The sequence below is a fragment of the Rhinichthys klamathensis genome, unplaced genomic scaffold, assembly GCF_029890125.1.
Source record: "Rhinichthys klamathensis goyatoka isolate OS25496 unplaced genomic scaffold, OSU_Roscu_1.1 h1tg000029l_1, whole genome shotgun sequence".
Lineage (NCBI taxonomy): Eukaryota > Metazoa > Chordata > Actinopteri > Cypriniformes > Leuciscidae > Rhinichthys > Rhinichthys klamathensis.
In genome coordinates this window covers 455,916-471,676 of record NW_026606579.1, presented here as the reverse complement: position 1 = coordinate 471,676, position 15,761 = coordinate 455,916, and the positions used below count along the sequence as shown (strand labels likewise).

The 15,761-nt window shown below is 39.1% G+C and overlaps 2 protein-coding genes across 3 annotated transcripts; one reads left to right on the top strand and one right to left on the bottom strand.

Annotated features, from left to right (window-relative positions):
• Positions 1-3,035: 3,035 nt before the first annotated feature.
• hcfc2 (host cell factor C2) lies at positions 3,036-11,409 on the top strand. Its single transcript, XM_056245161.1, has 16 exons — positions 3,036-3,300; positions 3,613-3,761; positions 4,849-5,009; positions 5,098-5,306; positions 5,401-5,485; positions 5,850-5,956; positions 6,058-6,285; positions 6,372-6,575; positions 8,664-8,692; positions 8,783-8,849; positions 8,993-9,070; positions 9,162-9,193; positions 9,292-9,432; positions 9,520-9,705; positions 9,781-10,072; positions 11,027-11,409. Exons 1-16 carry the CDS (start codon positions 3,141-3,143, stop codon positions 11,104-11,106), a joined length of 2,208 nt encoding a protein of 735 aa, XP_056101136.1. The 5' UTR covers positions 3,036-3,140; the 3' UTR covers positions 11,107-11,409.
• Positions 11,410-12,657: 1,248 nt separating this feature from the next.
• nfyba (nuclear transcription factor Y, beta a) lies at positions 12,658-15,439 on the bottom strand. 2 transcript variants are annotated; one of them, XM_056245165.1, is made up of 7 exons: positions 15,417-15,439; positions 14,587-14,680; positions 14,352-14,485; positions 13,904-14,101; positions 13,568-13,646; positions 13,261-13,340; positions 12,658-13,145 (listed from the first exon to the last, which is right to left on the bottom strand). In XM_056245165.1, exons 2-7 carry the CDS (start codon positions 14,678-14,680, stop codon positions 13,113-13,115), a joined length of 618 nt encoding a protein of 205 aa, XP_056101140.1. In that variant the 5' UTR covers positions 15,417-15,439; the 3' UTR covers positions 12,658-13,112. The 2 variants fall into 2 exon arrangements, with proteins under 2 accessions (XP_056101140.1, XP_056101139.1); XM_056245164.1 differs by lacking the exon at positions 15,417-15,439 and adding an exon at positions 15,259-15,410.
• Between the last annotated feature and the right edge of the window lie 322 nt (positions 15,440-15,761).

The window sequence follows — 15,761 nt, the reverse complement described above, 5'->3', positions numbered from 1 at the left end:
AGTCTCGATGTTTTCTTAACTCTGAAGCAGGGGCGGAGCTAGACTCTCGGTACAGTGGGGGCGGAGCTTCATCATGCTCTGCTACCAGTGGGGGCGGAGCTTCATCATGCTCTGCTACCAAGTCATTTTAAAATTAAAAACGTAAAAAAAAAAGTAAAATATCTGATGAATGCATATGTAATAATGTGTCACTTGTTGAGCCAAGTTAGCCTCGTGAGACCATCCTGATCTCGCGAGCTTTCAAGGTTTCACTCGCAGATCAGTCTGGATACTTTCCGTTAAAGAAAATTTGGGAGCAGTTCACCAAACGAACGTCCAATCAGCGTTGGCTTTGAGGCGGGTTGAGGTGTGACGCAACGAGAAGCGCGTCAGTTCAGTCTAAAGAACATGTCGGCTTCAGCGGATGAAACTAGCATCAGCGTGGCTATCGAGCAAGTTTTATCGGAATTACAGAGTATTTCTTCACTGAAAGAAGAGCAAAACACTGCTCTGGAGGCTTTTCTCAGAGGAAAAGATACGCTCTGTTAGTACGTCATATGCTTCGTTGATCTAATTGGTTGATTTGGCCCGTCTATCACCAACATAGGCCAATCAGCTAACCAGTATTTTCGCCCCTTACCAAAACTACTTCAACGGAAGGTTTCCAGATGGATATGCGGAGCAAATCCATCTGGCGGAGTCAGGTTAGAGCCAAGTAAGCTTATATGTTAAATAAAACACAAAGGCTATCTCATTCTTTTCAGAGAACAGTCTGTTTTCTTTCGTTTTGAATTGTTCTGTAAAAGTACACATTTCCAGCTTTCTATAGATATATTTCTCAGGTGTGTGAGGCAAGTAGGCCTACTCTGTGTTTCTGTTCATTTATGACTCACAAGACGAGCTCCAGTTCACGCGCCGGCGCGATTATCTATTGTCTGCTATATTTACTTCTTATTTATTAAACCCAGGCAATTGGTTGATGAAACATTGATTAAAATTAAGATACAATTAATACAAAACGAAATTCGCCTTAATGAATGGCTTTGTACTTTATGTTTGATGTCTCTGGGAAAGTTCTTTCAGAGCGCTCACGTCCGTAACGGGGAACTGTCACGTAACAATGTTTTTCCCTCATAAATGCGAACACGAAAAATAAGACAAAATGAATATTTTGTTCTGTGGAGAGCCAGCCCTTCTTCATCCGGTGGGTATTACTTTTTGTACTTTTGCCACCTAAACTTGTACTTTTGCCACCTAAAGTTTTTTTGTGTCACGTCCGTGTATTTCCCTCATATTAAATATAAAACGCATGTGTAGACTGATATTTTTCTAATGTCTGGACTCCTTTATTAAGGAGGATAAACAGACGTTTCAATATATTGGTATTAAATGCATTTTCTGAGAATTTACATTTCAAGTTTTTTACCAAATGTCACGTCCATAACGCTGGAATTGCCCAATTTTAAAGAGATTATCCTCAACTAGTTTTGTGGTGTAGTGTATAGGTCTACGTATTTTATAATGTTAACTTCAAACAATAGCCTACTAATAGTAATTTAAAGATGTGGTAGCATTGGATCTGGACGGGAAGGATAACGCTGGGAGTTGGAGTGTCGCGATTCCGCCTTCTCACTCACATTTCGGTTTCATATCGCATATCAGCCATCATTTCTACTAAAGAAAATGACAAAAAATAGTAACGCACAGTAATTTGGATCAGTAATTTTAATCTGATAACTGGTTTGGAAATAGTAACGCGTTATTACTCGTTACTGAAAAAAGTTACCGGCATAACTGCTGGCGAGGGCCCCGTTCCTGTCCAGTGACGCAAGATCGGCGGCGTTTGAGGGGCCCCTAATTGGCACGGGGCCCTGGGGCAGCCGCACCCAAGCACCCACGCTATCTCTGCTACTGCTCTGAAGGTATCCTAAAGTGTCGTAGCCTATATTTTTTTATTTCTCATAAAACTTTAATAAAAGTAAGTAGGCCTAATGGATTTAGTAGCATCATGGAACAGCTCGTTGTCTTGCACCACCATGTAAATGCCATTTACATGTAAAACACTATTTAAAGGGCCTCAAATGTGCTTTTGCATGTGCACAATCACATCTACATGTCTCAGAAAAAATCGTTTGGGTAGCAGAACCTTAACATGAACTGCCTTAACCTTGCACATAAACACACAATGTCGTCACAGTCAAATTGTCCTCAGGCAAAAAAGGGTCTTTTGGTTTTTATTAAAGATAAAATTGTTTTTCTGAACGAATAGCTTTCTCTAAACCTATTATGATCCATAACGTCTAGCGTTTATGGCATGTCTGTAAAATCATTCCTCATTTGCTATGCCTCTGAAAACCATAAACCCTCATATAGCCTAGCCCTAGACTTTTACTGACCTCTAGCTTTCACATAAGATATTACAGCTTAAACACAGTTCGTGAACTTTAGATAAAACTTGTTGGATAAAAAAGTAAAGATTAAGGACAGTGATAGCTACCATATTAGCATTGTTCAAATTTTAAAATCAATAACCTACCTGTTGCACATTCACAATAATTATTAGATTTCAACAATTCTACTTCTTTTGTAATTTCTATTTATGTTTTAATGTCTACCGGGACTCATTTGTTACAATAAAAAGAATATACATGTTATAATGCATCATAAATAGGCTACATTGTATTTAAACATTTATTTTGTTCTGTCTCCATGACTGCGCTATACTATAAACAAACAATATATTGGATGGATCTATATGGAGAGATTTATTATGCTAGTAGATTGTTTTAAATGCATTAAGGGCGTTTTATTAATTTATTTAACAGTTTACAGTACTCATTAAAATAATATTTTTCTCATGATATGCATCTGTCGTATTATTATTTATTGTTTTGTATTTTACTGTAATTTTACTGTCCCCGGCCCCTCCGGGGCTTATTTTTTATTCGTAAAAATATGGGAGGAGCCTAAGAACCACAAACGGCTCTGATTGGTCGAGAATGCACCACTTTTTGATCACGTGACATACGTCAAGCCAATCACAGACGAGTTTTCACGCACGGGGAAGTGCTACGAACTGTTTGCATGTAGTCAGTCTTTACTGCAATGCAATTGTGCATGTGCAAAATCAAAATTCTATGATAAAATACCTATAACCCATTATGATTAACAAGGGTCCTCTATGGAAAAGAGTGCGGTCTTACGCTGGACCGGTTCCGAGAGCGAGGCATGGGCACCGGGCCGTGGCCATACGAGAGCTGGTGGTTGTGTTTGGAGGTGGAAACGAGGGAATAGCGACCAATCTGCATGTTTATAACTCTGGTAGGGCACTAGATAAACACCAACTGCATTAATGCTACAGAGTACAGTCAATGCACTGTTAAAAACAACGAAATGCATGCATAATTCCCATATAAATATTCAGACGTGACTTCAGATTTCATGTAATTCCCAGCAATGAATGCACTGGATAACTGTAACAAAATTTTGGTTAATATACATTAAAATAGTTAGAAATGCCTCTAAACTTTGATTAATTTTGTTAGTGTACATTAAAATAGTTGGAAATGCCATGAAACTTTTTTTTACACATATTGAAACTTACTAATGCAAGTCATAAACCTTTTATTTTAGTGACCAAGCAGTGGTTCCTACCAGCAGTGAGAGGTGATATCCCACCTGGTTGTGCCGCTCATGGCTTCGCTTGTGAAGGCACACGGATCCTGGTGTTTGGTGGGATGGTTGAATTTGGCCAGTATACCAACAGTCTCTATGAACTGCAGGTGAGCACTTGTGCCATCATAATGTAGTCATCCCTAAATGAAAGGTGCAGTAAGCGATTTCTAAAAAAGACACTGTTGATATTTGAAATCCCCAAAACAAACACGCCCCTACCCAAAAGGATCACACCCCTATCTTGATAGCCCCACCCGCAAATTCACAAACACACTATAGGCTTGTTCGACTTCATGCAGCTCTGCGCAGACCGATCGGCGGCAGACTTGAAGCAGTGCATGCCGGTTAGAAATTTTGTCCGACTTGATACAGCGCCGACGCCACGTGACTGTGACGTATGCCATCAAAGTACCGCGAGAGCGATTCGAGAGTAGCCGGAGAACTCAGCCAGCGCAGCTTCTGAAGAGCGGCTGCTCGGGGCTGCACGAGCTCTGATGACGACACAGCTGTTCCACGATTGGCCGGATTCACCGCATGACAACGATCACGTGCGTTTCGTGTTTATTCGGTTTATTCTCACACCTTTAGTTCCACTAAAGCTCACAAATCAGTTTTTTTATAACAGTAAACACTCTTTTCATGTAGTCGCGATGTATTGTGTTATGTTTATCAAAATAAAACAGATTAAAAAACGTTGATTCCACTTCATTGATAGTAGCTGTAGGCTTATGTTGAACTTTATTCTTGTTCAAACCAACGCTGTATGAAGCAGTACATAAAGTATTGAATGAAAATGTCTCTGAAACATCTGTGTATTTGGCAAATATTGCATTTATTTCACTTCAGCTGTGGTAAAGTATACAAACACCACGTGAGCGGTCACTACGGGAACCAGAAAGTGTCCGACTTCACGTCTCCGTTTGCAGCTCCTCCCCGCCTGCACGCGGCTACTCTCGCCGATCGCTTACATCCAGCCGCAGCCGATGTCGAACACACCTTATGCAACACAGGCACCTCCCCCTTCATGATTAGACACTCCCCTTACTGCTGATTGGCTACAAGTGTTTTAATGCTCGATCCTATCCACTTTCAACAGCGTTTATCAGAAATCGCTTACTGCATCTTTAAAGCATTAATAGTTTATGATGGTAGGACATGGTTTTAGGAGGGCCCTGATATCAAATCTCTTCTCAGGCCAGTCGATGGCTGTGGAAGAAACTGAAGCCCCGCCCACCGAGGAACGCATCACCTCCATGCCCACGAATTGGCCACAGCTTCACTCTTCATGCTAATAAGTGCTACCTTTTGGGTGGAATGGCCAATGACAGCGAAGACCCAAATGGAAATATACCACGGTGTGCATATTTATATGCAAATATTCATGCCAAACTCAAAAACGCATACATACTTACATGGATGATGTATATTTGTGTCTCTACGCAGGTATTTAGATGACTTCTACGAGCTGGAGCTGCAGGCCCAATCCGGGGTTAAAGGCTGGAGCATTCCTGAAACAAAAGGTGGAGGCCCGTCAGCCAGGGAATCCCATAGTTCTGTGATGTACTGTGGCAAGGGTGGCAGTGCCCCAAAGCTCTACATATTTGGGGGCATGTGTGGGCACAGACTGAATGACTTGTGGCAGTTAGACATTGGTAAGACCTTATTCATATTCACAAAATAATCCATATGACCTGTATCTCTATAAAATAGCTAATTTGGTTCAAGCTGATGTCTTAATTATTTCAGAGACTATGACTTGGTCATTGCCTCCAACCAGAGGGGAACCACCACTACCCAGGAGTCTGCACACCTCCAATGTGATTGGAAACAAGTAATGGTTCTTTTTGCTTAGATTTGCTCTAGAGACCTAAAACCAGAAAGATAATTAGCATTTTCATGTCAATTTGCATTTGAGATGTGACTCAGTGTAAGTTATATTGTAGGGCGAAATGCAAGGCTCTTCTAGTAATGTTAACAAAACCGCTATTCTGAAAACCCATTAGCCTCCTGGGTTAGCCTAGATATTGGCGTCATGACTGAACAGCTCTCTTGTCCCTTTCCACTTTTCAACAAAGTCAAGATGTTCAGAGATGATGATGTTCAGTCAGAACGGCTATGCCAAAGTCTAGTTTTGGTAACCGAACAGCATCTTTATTTTTCCTCAAGTTCTTTGTCTTCTTGATTCTTCATTGTAGGTTATATGTGTTTGGAGGATGGGTTCCCGTCGGAGAGGCAGAAGAGACTCTCGCTGCTGATGGAGTCAAGTGGATCTGCACCAACTCCCTTTCCATACTAAACCTTGGTATGATCAAGAATATTACAATGATCCTGCAGCTAGATAATCTCAGAAATCGTTTCAATAATAAGCACTTGTTTTCTCTTGGTATGGTTTGCTTACTGTAGACACACTGACATGGCATAACCTGACACTGGAAGAAGACCAGCAGGGATTGGCTTCAGGCGTACAGTCGGTGGAACAGGAAGAGGGCAGTGCACACTGGCCCAGAGCACGAGCTGGGCACTGCGCAGTAACCGTCGGCACTCGTTTATATGTCTGGAGCGGGCGAGACGGATACAAAAAGTACAATAACTACCAAGTCTGCTGCAAAGATCTGTGGTACCTGGAAACAGGTGAGAACAGACAGCTGGCCATCATTGTCGTAACAAAGTGCACTTTTGGACATTTCAATGAACATTTGTGTCATTTGTGTGCGTAGAGAGGCCTTCCACTCCTGGTGCGGTGTTTCTTGTGAAGTCCACCATCAGTATTCTGCATGTCGCCTGGCGGCCCCTGCCTGCGGCTGAGTGTTACTTGCTTCAAGTGCAGCCGGTCACGTCTCCTCATTCTGCTTCAGTTGAACCACAGTCCACAACAACTCCTCCACCAGACCCAGGAGACAGAAAGGAGCCTATGCAAAAAGGTAATACAACTTAAACATTCACAGGGTTCGTACAAGGTGCTTACAGTGCTTGAAGTAAAAGAAAACTCTTGGAAAACCCTTGAAAACAGTCATATTTATGAAAAGGTTCTTGAAAAGTGCTTGAATTACTGAAAGACAATAGGCTATATTACAAAATAGTTTAATTTTATTGATTAAAGAATCTTTTCACATTGATATAGAGCCATTTCAAATGGCTATGAGCGTGATATTGCTCATATAAATATTCAAGTGTATGATACAGCTTTTATTCTTCAGGTCAATCATATATTCATGGGAGAAAACAAATCAGTTTGAATAAAGAAAGCTGTATAAATTTGTCATAGTATTAATTGTTAACTTTTAATTGTTAAAGTTACCACAGCCATCGTATGTGCTGCACTTTATTTCTACCATTTTGTTATATTAGTTTTTATTTTATTTATCTATTTGAAATTGTCGAAATTATGTTTATGAAAAAAACGTTTTAAACTTACAAAAAATATGCTGCCAAAGATGTTTTTTTAAACTTATATTTTATATATAGTATGTATAATGTGAATATTATTTAAAGCTCCAGTCCGTAACTTTTTTAAGTTAAAAATAATCCAAAATAATTATATTAAAAAAAACTTATTCTGCCAGTGGTCAAAACTATCTGCTTGCCATAGCTAGATTCAAAACGGTTAGCTTGTAATAATGATTTTAATTCCAGTGGTACTGGTGGGTTTCCGCGGGAAATTCGAGCATGTCTTTGCGTCATGACGTCACACCCGTACACATAAAGAAGGAGTTTCGGCTAGCCGGCTATACTGCGCGTGACGAGATGTTTAGATGTATAGGCTTTTCTCGCAGCACTTTACATAATTAAACTTATGGCATCCAGAAAGATCCAAACAACAATCATCAGTGTCAACTGGAGATTCAGCAGTTATAAAACCCAAAAGACTTCGTACTTCGGATTTAAGGTGGCTAGAGAAAGAGAAAGAAACCGTCTCATGCGAACACAAGGATTTAAACATCGGCGGGGCTTTTGAAAAGTGCGTGAACTCCGTGTTTTGAAGGGGTTCAAAACGGAAGAAGAGACGGCTTTTTTCTGCTGAACAAGTAAGACATTTCAATAGTTCAATCGTGTAACAGTACGTTTTCTTAATTCACACAGTTATGGAGTTTCCTTTGTTGTGCCTTTCTCGTTTTGCTATTATGGAGAATATGAATTCTGAACTACGCAGGTAACCATAAAACACATTAAATTTAACATTAGTCACGCAATGCTGATGTTGTTAACATGAACAATTTGAGAACAAAGTAGGCTATAATTTGCACGGTTGCTGTAAATCATGTTGATTAAATCTAACGAAGCTTATCATGTCGAATGCTTTTTCCCCCTTAGTTGGTCAGAACAAAAATGGATTTTACTTACTTGTTCAGAAGACATTTTCTTATGAAAATTCTTATGTTGGTCAAACTTTCAAAAAGTGAATCTGTGATTCTGTATGACAGTATCCACACAGCGCGGTGACTGACAGCAGCACTCGCCTCAAAGCACTGTGTTCATCCGCGCTGTTTCATGCCGATTTACAACCCACGTAAAGATGATAATTCCGCGAATCACTGCAGTTACAGATTTCGAACAGAGAGATGGCGACAAAGAGGAAAAGACTGCTGCTGCTTTAAGTGTGAAATTATACATAATGGACTGCTGCTTTAAGTGTGAAATTATACATAATGATATATCAAATATAAATAAAAATTACACCCATTGCAATTAAGTAACTTTAACTAGTAATTAAAACTACAAAGTATTGTTTTTAAATAAAATATCAAAAGAAGTATATCTGGACAATGCTATGGAGTTCTGCCTATGCAATCTTACTTGATGTGATGAAGTAGTACGTGTATGTATGTACATATGTAATTTACCACAGCTGTAAGGTGCTGGAAAAGCGTAAAAATGCACCTTAAAAAATGCTTACATTTTTGAATTTGGAAAAGGTGCAAGAACCCTGTGTATATTTAAAAATATATATATTTATGTTATTTTCTTTTCTTTCATCTGTCTAGACTTCCAGCCAAGTGCAGCTGTCAAAGTTAAAGGAGAGAGAGAATCTTCATCACAGGTCAGATTTCTGCATTTTAGTGGAATCTATATATATCTAATCTATATGTATTTCTATATATAAATCTCAGAGGCCCCTTTCTCATTTCAGGAAAGCCTTTTGAGGCCAGAAGGAACGAGTGAGGATAGGGCAGACATTCGACCAACAGGGGACAAAGGTAGAAAAGCGAAAACTGCTTCTGGTATAATGTGCATGTTTTTTCCCCCACTCTTGCATTCTTACTTTTGGCCTTTCTGTGATTTACTACATCTAGTTAAGTACATATACCTGATGATGTATTTTTAATGTGCATAATCAAAGATCAAAAAGGTGTTTCCGTGATGCCATCAGACATGAATAAGGCTGGTAAGCTGAATAGTGCACCTCAGTGTCAGAAAGGTAAGTGCACACACACACACACACACACTCACTGTTTTGGTTAGCTGTTGCTACGGTTTCCCTCGCTTACTGTTTATATTCTCATTCACAGAACGAGAAATCTCTTCAATACCATCCCGACAGGTAAGAGTGTTACGTTGTGTCTCTGTACTTGTTGAGCATATAATGTGTATAAAGCTCCTAAAAACACACTCACACATTTCTTCTCTGTGCCCTGACAGACTGAAATTACAAAGGAGTCTGTTTGGTTTGATGTGGGTGTGTTTAAAACACTGTATTGTGAGGTTACACACTACTTCCTGCCCTCTGAGAATGGTGACATGGCCTCAATCCTGTCTTCCCGAAACTCTTCTGACAGTGAGGTTTGTCTGCAGTACACGCACCTAAGTGTAACGGTTTCCAGTTATGCGTCAGTGTGTTTTACGTCACCGGTGTTTTCCGTCTGACAGTGGAAGTTGCCGGGTCCTCATAGTTTCACGGGTCACGAGAAGCAGGAACTGGCCTCAGGAGTCACATACAAGTTCAGGGTGGCCGGACTGAACAGCCGTGGCCTGGGCGACTTCAGTCCCGTCAGCGAGTTTAAAACCTGCCAGCCTGGATTTCCCGGGGCTCCGTCTGCTGTGAAAATCACCAAGGTACAATCATTCTTCTCAGTGATGCCAAAAACATTTTGTGTTCAAAGTTGATTAGATGGTATGTCATCATTTCAGGACTCTGACTCTGTGCACATCACCTGGGAGCCTCCCACCTCTCTGTCCGGGAAGATATTGGAGTATTCGATGTACCTGGCTGTGAGGAAGAGTCGAGGGAACAGCGTGGAGCGACCCGGGGAGCTGGCCTTCATCCGAATCTACCGCGGTATCAAGACTTCATGCACAGTCAGTGAAGCCCAGCTGAGCAACGCACACATCGACTGCTCGGCACGGCCTGCCGTCGTCTTCCGAATCGCTGCCAAGAACGAACAGGGCTACGGTCCCGCCACTCAGATCCGCTGGCTGCAAGGTGTGCAAGAGCTTCTGTGTGTTCTCGTCACATGACATGACTTGCATGATTTTTCCCCATGTTGAAGAATTTCCTATAGAATCACCAAATAGCATTTGGGTTTTAAATTTCAAACCAGTTTCGATTTCGTGGGGTTTTAAAGTGCCCCTATTATGCTGTTTTAAAGGTTCCTAGTTTTGTTTTGGAGGTCTTCTACAATAGGTTTGCATGCATCCAAGGTAAAAAAAAAAAAACACTTAACTTAAAGAATACACTGCACATCTCCTCATTTCTCAAATCGTCTGAAGCTGGTTTGTTCAAACATTCAGTCTCTCTAAATCCCTCCTCTCCGTGAGCCTACCCTGCTCTGATTGGTTAGATGGCCCAGTCTGTTGTGATTGGTCTATCACTTACATTGTGTGTCAGAAACGAAACGCCTATTACTATATCTGAATTTCAGCTCCGGAGCTTCCTAGGCAGACAAACAATAACGATGCCGTAGTTTTTTTCCGTATCAATTCCAGCTCGAGTCCTCATCCTTTGAAGTCCATGCAAAGTGGAATCGCAGCACTGAAAACCGCTTCTTCTCGACATGTCGACAACACAAACTTATAGCCAACTTATCTTTATTATGGCATTGTTGATGTTTATTGGCCAAGTAAGATTGCCCGTTTTGAAATAAGTATTTTATGCTTGGCAAGGATGCATTTATTTGATCAAAATACAGTGAAAACAGTAATATTGTGAAATATTACAATATAAAAATAATTTTTCTATTTTAATTTACATTAAAAAGTAATTTATTCTTGTATTGTGGTGCTTAATATTTTTTGTGCAATTTTTTTTAGGATTCTTCGATGAATAATCTTTTCTAACATTATAAATGTCTTTACTTTAACATTTGATCGATTGAATGTGTCCTTGTCAAATGCAACACACAGTACAGTCCTAACAGCTGCTTGTGTCGTCCTGCAGACACGAGTAAACTGAAATCGTCAGTGACCCAGGCAGACTCCAGTGCTCCAGCAGCAGAGCCTGACACCACCTGCAGATGAACTCTCACCCCCGATGGATCGCACTGACAGCCAAAGCTCTAATACTTCAGGACTGCATTTTACTCTTTATCGTTACACAAGGCCTTTTTAATATAGCCCATTTAGTGACTCAAAGTGATCTCAGTCCACTGCTTTGATTGACTGTTAATGTCATGGCATTGTTTACACTGTAAGAGTTTTAGTTAAATAATACCCCTACTGGGTCATTATTACTGTTAAATCATGTACATTTTACTTTAACACTTTTTATACTGAGTTCATAAATATAGTTTTATTAAACTGTTGTAGCCACTGGCAACACTTTTTTCTCTCTCTTGAAATACCTAATCTGGTTTTTGTGAGCAAGATTTGATCACCCCTTAGTGGAAAATGAGCTACATCCCCATATATTAAGATGCGTTTTGTACCTTCTTTAAAATAGGTCTGTGTATTTTTAAGAACTACATAATTGCTAGCAGTTTGGACATAAACAGCTCCCCCAGAGCTTTGTTTTTTTCCCCTTTTTATAAAAGCCATCCAATTCTTACTCTAAACAGAATTTTATTGAATAACTGGAGGAAACGTTTCCCCTTGCCTTATCATTATATATAAAAACAGTGCAATTTAAAGGTACACAATATAACTTCTAACCCTCTAGCAGTTAAAAAAAGCGGCGAGTGACGCAATTTCCTACAAACACCATCCAGACGGGTCTAAAATATAAACACTTATAATAGGCTTACCATAGTGAATTAGGGTAAGACAAATGTTTTAAAAGAAGACTTGAGGATGTATTGACTTTGTATAAATTTAGTTGATTTTGAACAAAAAAAGTTACATAGTGTACCTTTAAATAGAATAATTCAGGCAATGATCAAGTTTTGTTAACATCACAAAAACACAGTCCTACATTTTGACAAAAACGTTTTTGGGTTATATAAATTTTCAGTGCATTAATGTATTATACGTAGTAATAGGTCTGCTTTATTTACCAAGTGCAATTAGTATAATCAGTCTTCTGGGGGATTTTTAATATCCCATTTATACAATTGCTTATGCAGTTCTACATTGGAGATTATATCTGAATTAATGTTCCATTAACATTTCACTAATCTAGAAAACTACAAAGAGTATTAATGCCACAAATTGCGCCATTTCAAACTGAGCTCTTAAAAACATCTATTTCTTCATTTACAGACACGTACACATTCACTTCCTATTTGTGCATTCTCAGGAACACCTAGTGCCCTTTCTTGATGGCAAATGAAACATCTGAGAAAATATTTGACCATTTTTAAACCAATTTTCCATTCATTTTGAACTGAATGTTTTTTGTTTTGTTTTATATATTTTTTCCACAACATTTCAGTCAAATATATATTTTTGCCACATTCTCATAATAGTCTTTTTGTATAGGCTAAAGTTTACTAAAAAGGGCATTGCAATAAAATTCATACATTCAAATGAATTTTGATCTTGACCATTTTTTTATTTTCTATAAATGTTTTTTTTTTAAAATATATATAAATATATACTTTTGAATGACTTTTTTTAAAGACATGCTGAACAACATTCAAACAAAGACAGATCACATGTTTATTCAAAGAATCAGCATAACAATGTCAGTTAATGAGGTTATTTAAGATCAAATGACATCAAATTAGAATTCCCTTACTTGTGGGAATGTAAATGGTCAATATGGCCTTGTCTTCCCACTGCCCCATCCCAAACTTTAAAAATGATTAAATACCAAATAAGAACCAAAAAAAAAAAAAAAAACCTCACAATTTGGTGTGCCCTGTACCAAGCAGACCAATCAAAACACACTGGCCTAAATATAACACTGAATTAATTACAAGACATCACTTAAGATCAAATCAGCCTCCAGGCAACAGGCACTTTTGCTCCTGCTCTGGTAACCAGGCATCTCTTGGTCTTCCAGCACTGACCTGAAAACTTTGCAAGGCAAGAGATAAGTCTGTCTGGAAACTGGACAGGCCACTAGATATAGTCGGCCTGTTCTTCAGTCATGAGAATTGTATTTGTTGAACGCCAGGGATCTAAAGGAGTAGAAAAAGAGAGACGGTTTAAATAATGAGCATAACTAAAACCTCCGGTCTGTCTAATCTTCAGTCATAAATCTGTGGGTTAACATGGGTTGGTTTACATACTAACCTGCTGGTATGAGGTGGTGTATACCATCACGTTCTGTTGCGTGCCATCTGCAGTGATCAGTCCTGCAGGCAACTGACCGGCTGCAAGTGAAAGTGAAGTGAAACACTTCATATTAATTCATCATTGAAACCCTTTAAAACACCAATAGCTATAAATAAGGACAAATCGAAGGGTGTGGTATGTTTCGATGACATCAAATTTTCTGAACAAGGCACTTGCTAAAGAGTTTGGATGTCTCGTATGTCAACACTGAAGGGAAATACAGCTATATGCATAAAATAAGCTAGATGAAAAGGTTTGAACTTACTGAAGGTGTCATCTGTTAGTTCTTCACCAAGGCCTTCGCTGACTGTAACCGGAGTGATGCCTTTCTCACCCTTCATTGCCTTGGAAACATGAACATGTTAGTTGTAACTTCCAAACACAATTTGTGCTCTAAAAAATGACATTTATGATGACACATGCAGGTATTGCTTTTGTACAAAATGACATTCTGCAATATTCGATTTCATGACATTTTATTTCTTTGTTTCACTCAAATATATGTTCTCTACAATTCTTTATATGGATGGACATTCATATTTTCAGACCATGATCTAGTTAAACTGGTGTGTGCATATATATGTGAGTGAGTGAATAATACCTCTCTGAACTTCTGCAGGTAGAGTTTAAGCGGCTCCACGTACATGTCAAAACCCAGGGTGGACATAGCAAACAGGATGTCCTCTCCATTAATGGTCTTACGTTTCTCTTGATGGCATCTCTCGCTGGCCTCAGATGTGATGAAGCTGATGAACTCGCTTACACACTCCTGCACACACTCTTTTGCATCCTTGGCTATCTGAGATTAAAAAGAGTTGATAAAAGGCCTTTACTTGTATTTAAGTTTAGGACACTCAAAAAGACAACAATTTCTAGCTGTTTCTCTTGGATATACGTCAATAGGGAAGAAAAGATTATCGCAACTCTTGTTTCATGTCGACTTTGTTCCCATAGTCCATAACATTTTAAGTTAAACTCCCTGATATTTATATAGGTTTTCCAATAACATGGGAACAGTGTAAGATGCACAATACAGAAGGAGCAACTACCTTTCCAGTCTGTGGGATGGCATTCTTCATGATACGGGCGACATTAGCGATGGGAAGGTAAATGTCTTGCTCTCGGAAATTGTCTTTGCTTCCGTTGCCATCCTCATGGTCATTAAAACTATCATCCCCATCATCTGCACACATACAATGTACAATAAACATGCTGCTTCTTATCTCATAATAAATGTTTTCTTAATTATCTCTTAACACAGGTGAATGATGTCCATGTCCTCACCATCCTGGGTCTGTAAGACATATGTCCCTCCGGTCATATACTCTCCAGTTATTCCTAACTGAGTAGTATCTGTGGTACTGCTGTCTCCGTCCATCTGAATAACCAAATACGACAATGAGGGTTGTGTTAAAACATTTATTACAATTACAGCTTCATAATGTGCAAGAATACACTCATGGCCCAGGAAAAAAACATCTAAATAACTCCCCAGAGTATGATGAAAAAAGATTATTATTATTCAAAAAAATAAAATAATGAATAGCATAGCACACATTGGGTTAAAGAATCATAGCATGTTAAATATTTACAAATACATATAATAATATACATTTACGAAATATACTATTATAGAATAAATACGTGATAAATGTGTGCAACGTGGCAGTGGATATGTTATTAATATAGTCAATAAATGGTTATATAATTATTTGTATGCATCTCTAGCAGCCCTTTGTTTTGATAGTCAGCTAGCAGGTTAGCATCACCCCAGCTAACTAATTACACGCATTTAACAGGAAGAAATAGCTCATTTGTGAACCATTTGGATACTTTAACCAGAAACTAACAGTCTTCTTTTATAAATAAACTTGATGTTTATTAAATGTGGTTAAATGTGGCTTCGGGGCCTCGCGTGCACTTAGCCTCCATCTCTCCACTCAAATAATCCCTTACCCATCCTCAAACATTCATTCTTTCAACACTTCCTGCATTTAACTGCTCCTTCGGCCCGGTAAAACCTGTAAACGCCTGCCGGTAACATCCCTTTCTACCCGTTAAACACGAGAATTATCGCTGAAGCGGATCATTTGACCAGAGCCACAAATACAAACCTGACTCGCGCTCGCGCTGCAACTTGATTGGACGGAAATGGGTCTGCGCGAGACAGTTTGTGCCCGCGCTTGTGCACGCGTGGATGTCGGTCACTAGAGGGCGCGCTGAGGAGATTGTCAATTAAAGCTACAGAATCCAGTGCATTTGGCTGCATTTCACTACATATCTTGTGCAAATGCTTTCTAATGACCTTAATCTTAAAACCGTTATTTTTTCTTCATTTGGTTTGATGATATGATAAATTCATGCGGCCTGTATACATGTGAATAATTATAATTTAATTTTATGTAGGCCTAAATAGGAGTAAATCATACTTCCCTCTAACGTCCTCTAATTTCCCATTC